The sequence below is a fragment of the Sardina pilchardus genome, chromosome 18 (genome assembly GCF_963854185.1).
Source record: "Sardina pilchardus chromosome 18, fSarPil1.1, whole genome shotgun sequence".
In the NCBI taxonomy this organism is placed as follows: Eukaryota; Metazoa; Chordata; class Actinopteri; order Clupeiformes; family Clupeidae; genus Sardina; species Sardina pilchardus.
In genome coordinates, this window is record NC_085011.1 from 12,442,117 (window position 1) to 12,457,254 (window position 15,138).

The 15,138-nt window shown below is 40.3% G+C and overlaps 2 protein-coding genes across 3 annotated transcripts; both read left to right on the forward strand.

Moving 5' to 3' along the window:
- The first annotated feature begins 2,164 nt into the window (after nt 1-2,164).
- On the forward strand, nt 2,165-9,415 carry sirt1 (sirtuin 1). Of its 2 annotated transcripts, none has more exons than XM_062520083.1 (9): nt 2,165-2,552; nt 3,790-3,915; nt 4,060-4,298; nt 4,495-4,647; nt 5,491-5,638; nt 5,842-5,921; nt 6,012-6,198; nt 6,319-6,870; nt 7,187-9,415. In XM_062520083.1, exons 1-9 carry the CDS (start codon nt 2,222-2,224, stop codon nt 7,609-7,611), a joined length of 2,241 nt encoding a protein of 746 aa, XP_062376067.1. In that variant the 5' UTR covers nt 2,165-2,221; the 3' UTR covers nt 7,612-9,415. The 2 variants fall into 2 exon arrangements, with proteins under 2 accessions (XP_062376067.1, XP_062376068.1); XM_062520084.1 differs by lacking the exon at nt 2,165-2,552 and adding an exon at nt 2,740-2,875.
- Nucleotides 9,416-9,719: 304 nt separating this feature from the next.
- cacul1 (CDK2 associated cullin domain 1) lies at nt 9,720-14,708 on the forward strand. Its single transcript, XM_062520085.1, has 8 exons — nt 9,720-10,112; nt 10,331-10,457; nt 10,587-10,689; nt 10,805-10,900; nt 11,095-11,197; nt 11,703-11,792; nt 12,038-12,176; nt 13,534-14,708. The coding sequence occupies exons 1-8, from the start codon at nt 9,794-9,796 to the stop codon at nt 13,571-13,573; spliced, it is 1,017 nt and encodes a 338-aa protein (XP_062376069.1). The 5' UTR covers nt 9,720-9,793; the 3' UTR covers nt 13,574-14,708.
- Nucleotides 14,709-15,138: the final 430 nt, after the last annotated feature.

The window sequence follows — 15,138 nt, forward strand, 5'->3', positions numbered from 1 at the left end:
AGTGTACACTAACTCATCTCAACTTTGCTACCCTCAAGTGGCTCAGGGAAACTCTGTATCTGGTGCAGCGTAGCAGCGCCTGTTACAGACACACAGTTCGGACCACAAACAGGGTAGTGTTAATCTGTCATATTAGTCTATGACATTCACTGTGTCAAATACAATCTTGAATTAGCCCACTCCATTTATGAAGCATATTCAGTTAAGGCTAAAACAGGAAATTGAACCTAATGAACCCAGGCAGACAAGCCATATCGATCCCATGACAAATATATGTGTGCATTTCTTGTCCGTTTACCAAAAATACTGTTCCCTTTAAGCAATAAACTTAACCAAATGCAGCATCTTTCTAGCCTCCTTGATAATGTGTGTGCATGTGTCTATTATATTTATTATGGCAGGGGAAAGAAATTGTTTAGATTCGTAGTCGTATTCTCAGAATGATTATTGGATTGTGATGGTTAAAGCAGTGAGGTCTGTGATTCACCTCTGTGACCCGAACTTGCCAGCTTTGTAATAGCCGGTAGTAGGGTAACCTAAATAGAACTACTGTATGCCACACAGTGGAATGAAACTGAACTAAACTGGTAGAACAGGCCCTTTTAAAAAAAAATGTTTTTTGAAAGTATTGTGTAAAATATGACAGCAGTGATGAGAACAGTCATGACCAGACCACACCGATAACAAGGCAAAACATGCAACAATTTTTTAGCATTCATTGTTGTGTGGCGTCTACTTTTTTCAGCCTAAAATTCTGCACAATGTCTAATCTTATTGGTGGACACGGGAGAACATTTTTTCCATTTCAGATAAAAAATAGTTAGGCCTACTAAACAAAACAAAACAAAACAAACAAAAAACAAATGGACATCACACCAAGTTCAAATGTGTAACCATGTAAAGAGAAATGGTGTTTTGAAGGCTTGTTATGTTAGCCTAATAAACTAACTTATAGTTGAACAACCATACTGTATGTCAAATTCAAGACACTTTTCGTCAATGGTTCCTCGTTGGTGAAATTAGTTACTCACTGTTCTTGTGATAGTTTTGGGTCCTTCAAGAAGGGTCTAACGATATCCAGTCAGCATACACTTAATTAATGAAGGCCTGGTTCTTATGAGTTGTATATTATGGTATTTGTTTATTTTCATTAGGCTATTGATCATTGATATTGCATTGACATTAATCTGACATGTACTGTAGTTTCAATTCAATTCAATTCAATTCAGTTTATTTGCTAGACCCATGTCCAAATTTACACAAGACAGATATTACAAATACATATTAAGACAGACTTAGGACAGTCAAAAAGCTACACAAAACAGATAATACATTATAGAAAAACAATTATTAAAATGTATACAGGCATTTTCTCCAGTGCGCTCTCAGTCTGGATGTGTACCTTGTGCTACTCATAATCGGATTTGAGAGTGCCACCATGATATTGTTGGGCGACTCATCCAGGTGTAGTGAAAACTTATACATTTGGTTTCTTAAAAGTGCATGAAGTGTGCTTAGTCCTACAGATACAAACATCTGGCTAGTACTCCCTCCTCTGGGAACCTTGAGTAGTATTCTTAAAGCATCATTATATTCAACTTGTTACTTTTGCATGCTGGCCTTTTTATAAGTGAACCAGAGGTGAGCAGTGTAAAGTGGTGTGCAGTATGCCAGTCTCACCAACATTTTAAATCTGTTCACTGTTAATTTGTAAATATTGTATTATTTTTATGAAGGTGTAAGAATCGCCAAAAAAATAAAATATTTGCACGATAAATATGAGGAACTATTTCAGTTTTAGAGTAAAGAATCTCATCAAGCCAACTGGACAGACACCGTAGGCTATTTTCAGTGACAAATGCAGGATCAATTGCATTTTTTTTGTGTGTGTGGGGGGGATAGCCTATTCATTGCAAAGTTGAAATATTGAGGAATAACAAAAAACGATGCCTACGTTTAGGCTATGCTTAATATTGGAAATATACTAGTTTATTATTTATTTCTCTTAATTCTTCTGTTTTTCTTATTGTTTTGTTTTTAATTGTATCGTCTTGGCCTATTGGCCCATTGGTTACATTGTAGAGACTGTAATTCGTGAGTCGGGACACTAGCGGTGAGCAAAAGAAAGTCACATGCGCCATTTAAATATCCCAGCTGTCGAGTCGAGCACGGAAGAATTTTTACAGCGCTGGGCCATTACAGCGGCTCGGTAGAGTTGAAGATGGCGGACGGAGAGAATATTCTTGTTGGTGCTAAAGCCAGAACATCTGAATCAGATGAACCTGTTTTGAAAAAACCTAGAATGGGTATGTCTGTTGGCTGTGGACTTAAAATTGTTGAGAAAGATCCAGGAATTTGCGGACCGGAGACCGGAGAGAATTGGGCGGCGGCGACTTCAGCGCGGTCTGTCGAGGAGGTTGAGCCGGCGATGGCGGTGGGACAGGCCACAGCAACACTAGGCGGAGACAATGGGCTGTTAGTCCCGCAGCCCGGTGAAAATATTTTACCCATTGAGAGGACCTCGGTGTCTGGGCAAGATGGGGAACTCGCAGGTACTTCACATTTACAAGTTAACAAGCTCTCCATGTTTTGGCGGACTTGGGCCATTTCCATGGTGCACTAACATTAAATGGCAAGCAAGCTAGCTATCGAGACCGCTTCCTTCCGAAAAATGCTGTCTTGCTTGCCAATAGATAGCTAGCTGTTTGTAACACACTACCCCAATAGCTCTGTGGCCATCAGTAATGTGGATTTTTCCCTTCCTGTTGTGATGTTGATGATGTAGCCGCATAGCTAGCTCTTACTAGCTGAATTCGCCCGAAGCGTTTGTTTTTGAACAGTGGCGTTACTCGTTCACAACGTCAGACACCGACTTGTAAGTTAATTCAAGAAAGTCTGTCGTTATCACAAAGCAGGCATAAACAGTTCGTCCATTTAGTGGCTGGTTTAGGATTTAACACTCACATCCAGCTAGCTAGTAGCATGCAATTCAACCATAGATAACGTTAGTTGAAGCAAACGCAAATTAACTCTTGCCATCAAATGTTACTGGCTTGCTAACTTAACTCAAAGCTTAGCCTACGCTACAACAGTCTGTAGCCACTGCAGAGAGGGGCAGACATTAAAGTTGGCTGAATTGTCAGTCAAGTTAGCTGAGGAATAGTCCAAATACGGGTCAATTGTGTATATTCGTGTAATGTGTATTATGAAGCAGCATTCTGACTCTGTAGCGTGAACTTGCCTCAATATATTAAAGATCTACCTTCACTCACCTGTTTTAGCTTATTGGTTTTCAAGTGGCTAACTTAAAGTTAAATGTAATCAGTTACATGGAGGGTTTGTTGACACATGGTAGATCCACATGGCAAATGTCGGTAGCATATTACAAACGTTAGAATAGCTGAAGATGCCTTGAAACCCAAAGGGTGACTGTATTTTATTGTAGCGAAATTTTCACCATCAACTAAATTTGCATGAGTACAGACTGTCTTATGACCTGAAATGATGCTCAAGTCAATGAACTTGAAGTCATGCAGACTCATTTTGTTTTTTTCATATGGCATTTTTCTTAAATTGAATAGTACAGAATACAGTTATGACTGGCTCGCTTTTTGAAATGCAGCTTGATTTTATACTCCTTTTGCTTACTAATTGTTGCTTACTCCTCTGCGATCCAATCTAGGTGCACAGACAAGTTGTGTGTCGTACGCACATTCCAAGTTGCAAAATGTAAAGTTATCCTATTTGGGAATGCATTGATAAAAGTTTTTTTTTTTTTTTGGTCAACAGAATGTGTTGATCCTGAAAGTGTGGTCCCACTGAATGGCTTCGCTTCCCCAGACTGTGGTAATGAAGACGATGATGATCGATCATCTCACGCAAGCTCCAGTGACTGGACCCCCAGACCTCAGATAGGTATGAAGGAAGGCTGCAGACCTCCGCACACATCAGTGCATCTTCTGATTTTCATCGTAGGGGAAATAAATTAATTATCTGTCCCAAAATGGCACAGTGCAATGCCTAATGCCTAATATAATGTCATTATCATGTTTTCAACAGGCTCCTACAGTTTCATTCAGCAACACATCATGATGGAGACAGACCCTCGAACTATCCTTCGAGATTTGCTTCCTGATACGGTACTCCCACCTGATCTGGATGATATGACATTGTGGCAAATTATCATCAACATCTCCGAGCCACCTAAAAGAAAGAAGAGGAAAGATATCAATACACTAGACGACGTTGTCAGATTGCTCCAAGAAAGCAAGAAAGTCCTCGTCCTGACTGGTGCCGGGGTAAGTTTCTGTCTTGAATTGGCTAAAGCAAGTATCTTTGCTTACCATCAAGTGTGTGTGTGTGTGTGTGTGTGTGTGTGTGTGTGTGTGTGTGTGTGTGTGTGTGTGTGTGTGTGTGTGTGCGCGAGCGTGTGAGGATACTAGTGTCGTGATGAATGATAATGTGATTAATTTCTGCTTGTGTGTGTTTTTCCAGGTGTCTGTTTCTTGTGGTATACCTGATTTCCGATCTCGGGATGGTATATATGCTAGACTTGCAATAGATTTTCCAGATCTTCCAGACCCTCAAGCAATGTTTGACATAGAGTACTTCAGACGTGACCCAAGGCCTTTCTTCAAGTTTGCCAAGGTATGTTGACTGTGAAAAAGAGCATTTACGTTTTCTGTCTAAAACACCGGAGGTGATGTTTTGTGAGGAGGTTTTCTGCCAGTAGAGCTGAAATGGAACTGAACTACTTTCACGCTGGTTCTGGGATGAAATTGTCCATTTAATATTTCCATAGAAGTTCTGAAACGGAATCATGATCTTACAAAATGATGTAATGGGATATGGCTGGCTATGACACTCACATAGCTGCCTACATTTTCATGAACTTGCGAAACAGGTAGATACACAGGATGGTTGGGTTTATTTGTTACGTTGTTTGTTTGTATTGTGTAAGTAGTTATGTTTTTCAACCAACTGAATATTCTTTTATCAACCTAAGTGGGTATTCACATTTTAGCCTGCTGTATTGGAAAATCAGTCAATCTCTCCTGATTTTGACTGCCCGTTAGAGTCCCCTTCTGGTCACAAGTGCTTACTGCAAGCACAGCCTAGTGGATTGTGACTGCACAGCTTTGTGTTCAGTCTGTCTATAAAAACAGTGTGTTAAAGTGATTATATGTCAGTTTAAGAGAATCTAGCATGTTTCTTATCAAAACATATGTTTGCAGTTTAATTGATAGGTTCAGTAGTAGCACTGTTTTGATTTTGAGGGCAAAATCATTGTTTTCAGAGAATCAAACCATTGCATTCAGCATGTCTTAAGTTCTTGGCATCATGGTTGAGATACACAGGACTACTTCTATAATGTACATAATGGCTGAAGGTGCAATTATATCGTGTATCGTAGGTTTGAAGTTGTAATATGTATAGTATGCTGATATTGCTCGTTTTTACGTGTCACGACTTCTGATTTTCATTTGTTAGGAAATCTACCCTGGACAGTTCCAGCCGTCTCCATGTCATAAATTCATCGCTATGCTAGACCAGCAGGAGAAGCTATTACGGAACTACACACAGAACATTGACACCCTAGAGCAAGCTGCAGGGGTACACAGAATCATCCAGTGTCATGGTATGCCCCCATTTATTGCAAGCTCCATGAATTAGGTTCTGCATCTCTGTAAACCATAACATTACAGCACGGCTATTACACAATATCCATCTTAATGTAACCAGTACAGAGATCTACAGGCTGTCTTGTCATTGTTTTTTGTTTTTTGTTTTTTTTAAAGGAACTGATGTTAAATGTTTTTTTGGTTTTTCCCCCGGTGACAGGTTCCTTTGCCACAGCCTCCTGCCTCATCTGCAAATACAAAGTTGACTGTGAAATCATCTCTGAAGATGTGCTCAACCAGGTATCATTTTTTAATGCATCCATTTGCTGTGGAATGGCTGTATTACACTGACAGATTCCGGTGAGACTGACATAATATAACATGTTTTAGGTTGTTCCTCGCTGTCCAAGGTGTCCACCTGATATCCCTCTCGCAATCATGAAACCAGACATCGTTTTCTTCGGCGAGAACCTTCCGGAGTTTTTTCACAGGGCAATGAAGCAAGACAAGGATGAGGTGGACCTTCTCATTGTCATTGGGTCGTCTTTAAAAGTGCGGCCCGTGGCACTCATACCAAGTATGTTTTCACAATAGTTCCCACATTCTCATATTATAATATCATATACACTGGTTTGTGTGTTGGTTTTTTTTTATTGAGGATTGATTGATTGACTGCTCTGACCTTTTCTGTTGCTAGGCTCCATCCCACATGAAGTGCCTCAGGTCCTGATTAATCGGGAGCAGCTTCCGCACCTCAACTTTGACGTGGAGCTCCTGGGTGACTGCGACGTCATCGTGAACGAGCTGTGCCACCGGCTGGGCGGCGACTTCGCCAAGCTCTGCCACACGCCCTCCCGTCTCACCGAGATCACCGAGAAACCCCCGCGGCCGACCCCCGCGCCGCCCGAGCAGGCCGCGCAGAGCGAGGACGCCGACGCTGGCGCAGACGCCAACACCAACACCAACGTCCAGCCCGCCGTGGAGCCCGCGCACACACCCGCCGACGAGACGGGCACACAGACGGACACGACAGGGACGGCAGACACGGCAGACAAAGTCACAGAACACTGTCCAAACGCACAGTCCCCTAGTGTAGAGGGGACAAAGACGTCAGACACAAAAGACTCGGAAGACGCACAAAAAGACGAGGCCTTAGCAGCAAAAGAAGCAAAAGAAGCAAAAGACACCGCTCGTCGACGATCCTGGCTGAACAGACTCTGTCGTAGTCCAATCAGCAAACGCCTTGAGAGTAAGACATCTGCTAAGTTGATTGTGCTACAATGAGCTGTGGACCAAATAAATTTGGAGTTGTGTTAACAACACCGATAACAATGCAGCTTCTGAGACTGTTCAAATGAGTACTGGTAGTTATACTGTACATTGATTAAACAGAGGTGTGAGAATAGACCAGTTCTTCTTATATGAGCAGAAAAGTTAATTAAATTGTTCCACACATGGCTTTTATGGCCCAGATAAATGACTTCATCAGAAAGCCATATGGAATTGATATTGATTCAAGCAACTATGTACTTTTATTGACCTCCAAACATGTGTTTTTTTGACAGGCTCTCAGTACTTATTCCAAGCACCAAATCACTACATCTTCCACGGAGCCGAAGTGTACTCAAACTCGGAGGACGAGACGTCCAGCTCGTGCGACAGTGAGGAGGACTCTTGCTGCAGCGACGAGGGAGAGGAGGACGAGGAGGAGGACGAGAGGGAGGACGAGAGGGAGGAGGAGGAGGAGGAGGAGGAGTGCGAGAGGGAAGAGGAGGATGATGCAGGGAGCGCGCAGACAACAGAAGGACAGGAGGAGAAGGAGAAGAAGGAGGAGAAGGAGGAGGAGGTCGACGAGGAGGAGCAGCAGAAGAGGAAGAGGAACAGCCTTAGAGACACACTGCCAGAGAATCAAAACCACCAGAGCACCACACCGAGCTCTCCATCAAACAGTACAGCAGCTGTGAATGTCTCAGACACCACAGACCTTTAACAACACAGAACTGAGTCACTCTTTTCTCAACTACATGTCCACAAGCACTAGCAAGTCTTTATTGTACTGAAGTACATTTTATATATATATATTTTTTGTACCCAATCCCTGCCACTCCCAACCCCGCATCTTCATGTTGTTGGTTTTTTTTTCTGTCTGTTTAGGATTGCACAGATTCTACTGTGCATATTCACACTTGGGGTGGGTCGTAATGCAATCTTAGGTAGATGCACGCAAGTTTGCATTCAACATCAAAAAGTAATGGTGAGAGAGCTTATGAAAATATGGGAGTGGGGTATCCACAACTCAAATGAAAAAACATGGAACTTGTTGAATGATGAAGTCACTCCTTTAACTTATTTTATTTGTCTATCTCTCTGTGGTTGTAAGGCAGTTGTGTTTCATGGGGTACTTTTTGGCGATGAATAGTGTAATTTGAACTGGCCATTCACATAGACATGGGATGACTAAAGGGAACATATAGGTAGACCAAAGAACATTTTATTTCCACTTCTACAAGAAATGTTTTCATTAAACCCTCCAAAGCGCTTGCTCTTTGAATTTCGAAGATTTTCAAAGATTTTGAAGCAAAACAGGTGGCATTGTGTTTGACATTTGGCAGCTACTTTTTACAGTTGATGTGTCAGTGATGATCCTTTTCTTCTTTTGGGAAACAAATCCTGTTGAATCCAGACAGCCAGCAAGCAGTTGGCAGTGTTATTTTTTATGTCCATTATTTTGGTTAAGGAAAGTGTACGTGACCATGAGAAGCCTTATCATATGTAATAAGCTGTCCAATAGCCATGAAGCACTTTGGTTTCAAATGAATCTTTCCATGAAAAATTGAGTGTTCTCAACAAAAGAAACTTCAGTGAACAAATCCATTTCTCCATGAACCTAAAAACTGCCACCAACAGCGTGACGTGATGGCTGATTTCTATGGTCCGCAAAAGTTTGAATGGTCCAGTCCCTACTGAAGCCTTTTGTATTACAATCGTGACGGCCTTTTGCTTTATTTATACAAACTGTAATAGGTTGAATTCTGGATTTCAAATTTCATCAACCTTCCATTTTCACCTCCTGAAGACACACCACCTCCACTGAAAATTCATAAGCATGTGTATGGCCTGAGGAAGCACAAGGTTTAAATGCAGACAGGTCGAGGTTGTAAAGAACATTGTTAGGGCGTTTTATGAATTGCTAATTTATATGTGTATATGTTGATGAGACACGTGAAATCATGTTTACCACTGCAGGGATCATTAATTTGGTATAGGGTGTGGTAGTTATGGTAAGTAGTAGCTTAAGTTCTTTGGTGTATAATCCACTCGCGAACCAGATGATGGATGTCCATAACTTTTTTTCCATGACTTTTTCTTCAGAACAATACAGGATACATTTTATATTTGAAATAAAGCCTTTATGAACATGACTATAAACTCCAACCAGCAAGCCATATGATTGTCAATTTTGACCTCAAAGAATAAAAACATTTATTAGTGCACTCTTCATTTTTTTTTGTTCCCATGCCGTATATGTGTTTGACCTGAAGATATTTTCTGTCAGCGGCCTTTCTCTTTTCTTTATTATCCCCGCTTCAATATGTTTGTATTCTGTGTTGTGTATGACTGTGTCCTGTGAAACTCAAAGGTTGTTCTTGCAGGGCTTGTTATTTGCAGACCTTTTGAAATTCTTTATCTGACCAGATTGTCCTCTCTCAACACGTGTTAGGCTGCCGTTGTGTCGGTTCAGAGGATATGTTAATGCATTTATTTCTGAAAAATAAAAAAGAATATTGATACACCTCCAAACACTTGTGGTGGCATGATTAAAAAAAAAAAAAAAAAAAGATGTTAGTTATCCTTAAATATACACTGACATATTTCTTCCAAACATGTACAATACGGATATATACAAACTTCTAAATAGAATGTTTTAGGAGAACGTAATTATAAGAAAAACATCGCTTGTTTTCACAACAAAGCGTAGCCTATGTAAGAAAAACACCTGTCTATGTAGGACAAAATACTACAATACCCAAGCACCCGTTTTCCGGGGACGAATGCTGCAAAGTGTCGCAAAGTCACGGTTGACTGTAGCAGGGAAGTCGCTGTGCAAATGGGGAATTGTGATCTCAGTTTATAGCAGTTTCAGAAACATAATTCAATGCCTATTTCGCTACATGACGACGACAATTAAATACAGCATGGAGGAAATGGAAGAAGGACGTTTAGATGACCATAATCACAACTATCGTGATGGCCCAAGAGATGCTCATACCTTTATGAGAGCACAACTGTCAAATGAAGCTCAACTTTTCTGCTCGCCCATGATTAGCACAGATCCAACTGGATCTTGCGGTGGGATACCGTCCAGACGAGAACTACGCTACATGGATTCGGATTCAAGTAGCATCAGCAGCGAAACCAGCGACACAGACAGCCCTAGTGCCTCGGCGTCCACGTCTGGAAAACTAACCCTTAACTCGGCTACAAAGTTTTGTAAGTGGGCTCTATGCGCCAGAACGTTCGCTGATTTTGGTCATGGCCTGACTTAGCTGCTATGGGCATATTTATGGTTCTATCTCGGATTCCTTCTCGTGGCTCAGTTGACACCATTGTTTTACTGTAAATAAGACCAGATCTCACAATTAGCATCACTCCACTTTTTCTACTTAGCCTTCCGATCACTCAAGGTGTCCCCTTTTGTTTTGATCTAGTAATGAACTCGATGACTGTAGAGGATTACAAGAACGTCTACTGGCCCAAGCTGGAGAACGCAATTGAGCACTTGCTGACCCAGAGCCCCTCCGACCACAATTCCATATCCTATGAACAGATATACAGGTAAAACTCCATTAGATAAGGGCTAATTCAGATGTGTAGCCATACCAGTCCACGATAACACAGCATATTTGGTCCGTAGCCTATGCTATTTGAGTTATTGATATTTCCATGTGTTGTATTTCTCCCTAGCCATGTCTATAAATGTGTTTGTCAGCAACACTCAGAACTACTCTACAATGATTTGGTATGGAAAATATCCACTCACCTAGACCAGATTTCTGCTCAGCTCTTGGTAAGGACACTAACTAAATGCATAGTATTCAACATGACATGCAGAGGATGGGGTTATGACTTGTGAATTGCTGACATGGCATGTCTAATGATTTTTTATTTATTTTATCGTGCAGGGCAGTCTATCTGATGGCTTCATAGAACACTTTAACCTTGTCCTCTCTCAGTACACAGCGGCTCTGCAATGCATTGTTCCTGTGTTCATCTACATGGTGACTTTCTTGACCTCATTCTCAGATTCTTTACTGCATCTGTGATATTGATATTAATGTGTTTTGAAGACACGTAGGGAACACGTTGGCACAAACAAACCTCTCAAAAGTGAATTAAGCTTATGTTATTATAATTTGTGTTTTTTCACACTAAATTTCTGTTGTGTCATCTTTTTATCTTCCATTGCATCTAGAACAAGTTTTACATTGAAAGAAAGCTAAACCAGGACCTAAGGGATATCCTTATGAAGCTTTTCTCTGATCATGTTGCAGAAAAACATGTGAACACGTTAATACGTGAGTATGTGGTGCCTTCACATTTTCTAACTGTATTTTACTGTTGTATTTAGGACCATGGCAGCACTCAGGGTCAGTAGGGTATCTGGCAGCATTTGGTTTATGAGTCATATTTGTGGTTACTACTTATGTTTGTTGTCCATAGAATGTGAAGCTCAAATGCATGTAGAACTGTGAGTGGAGTCACTTTTCTAAATAGTAATTTCGTTTTTTTTTTAAATAACATTCTTATAGATGTTATATGCCTCTTTTATGTTTTCTCTGGCATTTGAAAAGCAATATCTATTAAATCTATTTGAGAGTCATTATACTGGAGATATCTGTGGAGAGCTTGCCTTGGACTAAGCTTAGAGTACTGCCGGATCATCTAGTGAAACTGTTGTTCGGAAATAATTATTGTATGAGTGTCAGGCATGTATTTCTTATATCAAGTTGTATTGAGTGTGTGAATAGTTGATCCATCTATTGTACTGTATCTTCATTAATGCGTTGCTTTTATCCTTAGCTCTTCTCCAAAAAGCCCATTCCATGCCTTTTCAAGTCAAGCCATCAACAATGGCTAATGTTGTGAAAGGTCTCTATGCCCTTCGACCAGGTGAGTGGCTGGCTGCAAGAGACTTTGTACTTTTAAAGTGCTCATAGTATCGTATACTTGGTTCTATGCCATTAACGACATTTGTTCTACTTTATAATGAATAGAATTGAAAAATGTGTGACTTTAGCTTTTTAGTTTTTAATATTATGGGATTTTGTATGCATTCTTAAAATAGACACACTATCAGTTATAGTGTAAGAATGATGATGTCTTATATGATATTAATGCCTTGCACCCCTCTGTAGAATGGTCGAATCTCGCCCCAGCTCTATTTTCCCAATTCATTCCTCAAATCCATCCTCCGACTATGGAATCACAGCTTTCCGATTATGCTGCCCAAGACCAGAAGTTGCAGATGGAGCTCTCTCTTAATGGGTTCTCCAGGTATGGAAGTACTGCAATTTTATCACCATCCTTGTAAAGTCACTGTCCTTGTTTAGTCATCAGAACCTTTTTTTACGAGTAACACTTTCAGAGAAGGCTGTCGTGTGTTGTGTGTAAAACTACAATAAAAAGGATAGAATAGTTAATAAAATTATATAAGGATTGGCCATTATTATTAGCATATTTGAAGCAAAATAAATGACTAGGGAGACAATCCATCTGAGGGTGTGCTTTTTGGTACTCCTCTGAAGAAAAGGGACTCAACGGCCAAGAGATAGATACTCTGTCTGGTCAAACATGGGTGAAACTGCGCTCAGATTACATGACTTTAACCCTAATTGTAGCCCTGATTTGCAATCCAGGATCGTCTGCTTGAATCTGCCAGTTTTTGCTCATCCGAGGTCTCCGAGGTTTCTGGGTTACCTGTGATGGTCAAAGTATTTCAGACGATTAAAATGATTGATTTTAAAATTGGGTAGTGTGCCATACGAGTCGCCATGAAAACGAGACATAAGGAGTGTACAAGTGTACCCATCATCTTGTTGTTTAAACCCATCTTCAGTGAAATCAGGATGTCGGATGAGGTATGTAGAGAGCTTAGGTGGATTAACATGAAGAGAATCCAAAGTTGGCAAGAAGGGATCAGATGATTGAGAGACTCAGATGATTGAGAGAATCTGCTGATGAGGGCAAGACTGAAGCTAAACCACATAGAGGTTTAAGAAGGAGGAACATTAGTCTGTGCCTGACAACAAGTTGTGTTGTGAGTCGTGACTCATGAAGCTGGTTGCGACGTGCTTCAAGGAAATGCAAGTGAAAATCCTGACAGCAGACGTTTCTAAAGGGCCAGCTATGTCTTGTAGGAAACCTCTACAGTAATGCTAGCATGATTGGCTGCCTAATGTGGGCAAACTTTGAAGGAAACCATTAGGTCTGTTAAAACCATAGACTCATAATTTTAGATGAGGGTGGGTGGCTGGATTAATGGAGCAGGACGATGCCCTTGGATAGACTTGAACAAGACTTGACTTGAGTCTCGGTGGCTCTAAAAGCTCTCTACAGGACTTGAGGGGGCGCTGAGAGCCTGGAAGTAGATAGGTTGGGGAGTAGTGGCGTTCAACAGGCCTTTGATTAGGGCACTTATACTGCATATGTTCAGTTTTTAAAAAGCTGTTTTGTATCAACTGGGTAAGAGGTAGGGAAGGACTGACATGGCACGTTGTAGTTGTAGTTACATTAGAATAGTCAGAATTTTGTAATGTAAACATAACAGCATGTGAATAAAATAGATACTTTCTGAATACACTATAGCCCTAATTTAGCTTTTTAATTTTATTTTTTATTTGTTATTTCACAGGGGGGACCAGTCACGCAAAAGAGCAAGTGAAGAATCGTAGCAGTTCACACTACATTGATGTAATCGTACGAGTTGTTGAAGCACACAGGCCACCCTCTACCCACAGAGACTGCCTCTGTATCACCGATCTCACGTTTTACTCATGACCATCCTTTAGGTAGCCCCTAGTGTCCCACTTGATTTGATCAAAGCCCACTCTCCATAGCTGTCAGTTATTCTCAGGATTGTTTATCTGATGTCTCTTACACAAGAAAAAAACTGGATGATTTGTGTGTTTTGCCATTTCAACGAAAAAAAATGTTTGTCCAGATGTTGAAGAAAGGCGTGCCTTTTTGTATAATTCTGTGTTGCGCCAAAACAGATTCTTGTATAATTTATGAATTCCCTGCACCATGGTAATATTTGTTTAGTGCTTACTTGTTGTTGTTTTTTTTACACTACCACAGAGTGCATTACTGAGAGGTCTGGGAAAGCAGTATGCAAGATGTCAAACGCAGTTGTAGTGTTAGTAACTTTGTAGTGGTCTTCAGCATATTTTGTGGCTTGGTATGAAGAAATCATGATTCCTCATGATGGATCCAAATGAGTTGGAAGGAAAAAGCAACTAAATCAGCAGACAGCAAGTCTAGCTGGAGTTTATATGCATCTTCACCCACTATTTTGTTTTACATGTCTCTCGTTAAAGCATTCAGAATGTAATTCTCTGTGATATCAGGAAATATGACCGACATTAGTGTTAGTGTTCATAATTCAGTTTATAAAAGCTCATAAAATGTTTTTGCATGCCACTCGTGAAAGTTTGATTACACGGTATGCAACGTTATAAGCTAACAGAGATTTGAAAATCTTGACATGATATCCATGATGAGCTGTTGTGTATTGATCATTGATGGGGGGAAATTATATTTTGTTATATTCATTCATTTGTCTTAACAGTTGGGTTGCCAAATTATATGTATTTTTGTTTTTGATCTCGGTTTGTTTATCTGCTTTGTTTTTGTTTGTGTTTTAAAGCCCTCAGTCAGTTGTGTGTTCAGGTATTTGCACTGTTTTAGGTGTAATCCAATGCCAAAGTACTGCTGATCAAGGTTTCTTTTGTAGAATATTGTGGACTCACCCATGTTCTAATCATGTATAGTTTGACTACTTCTTTCGATTAAACACACTTGAAAGTTCACGTCTGTTTAATATGCATCCTGTTTATGCGACAGCCTTTAATGAAAAGTTCTGATATATTTTATGATATATCTAACGTTCATATATATTATTCTTATTCTATTTTATAATTTCAGTAGATCTCTGAACATCACAGGATTCTTAAATGGTGCTGACATTTCACTTCTTTATTACCAGATCATTCCATCTACCCTGGAGAGAGAGAGAAAAAACATTGCCACTTCAACATTCAGCATTTCACTGGACTTTTTAACACAATACTAATTTACTGTAGATGGACATGTTGAAGTAATGTGTAACTCTTTTGTTTTAAAGCATTGTTTAAGTGACAGCGCTGTTAGTCAACAGCAGCTATCTGCCGTGTGAACGTTAGTGTGTCAGAGGCTCGATGAGGGGATTTCTAATTCTGTAGAGCTGAGTCTTTTTGAC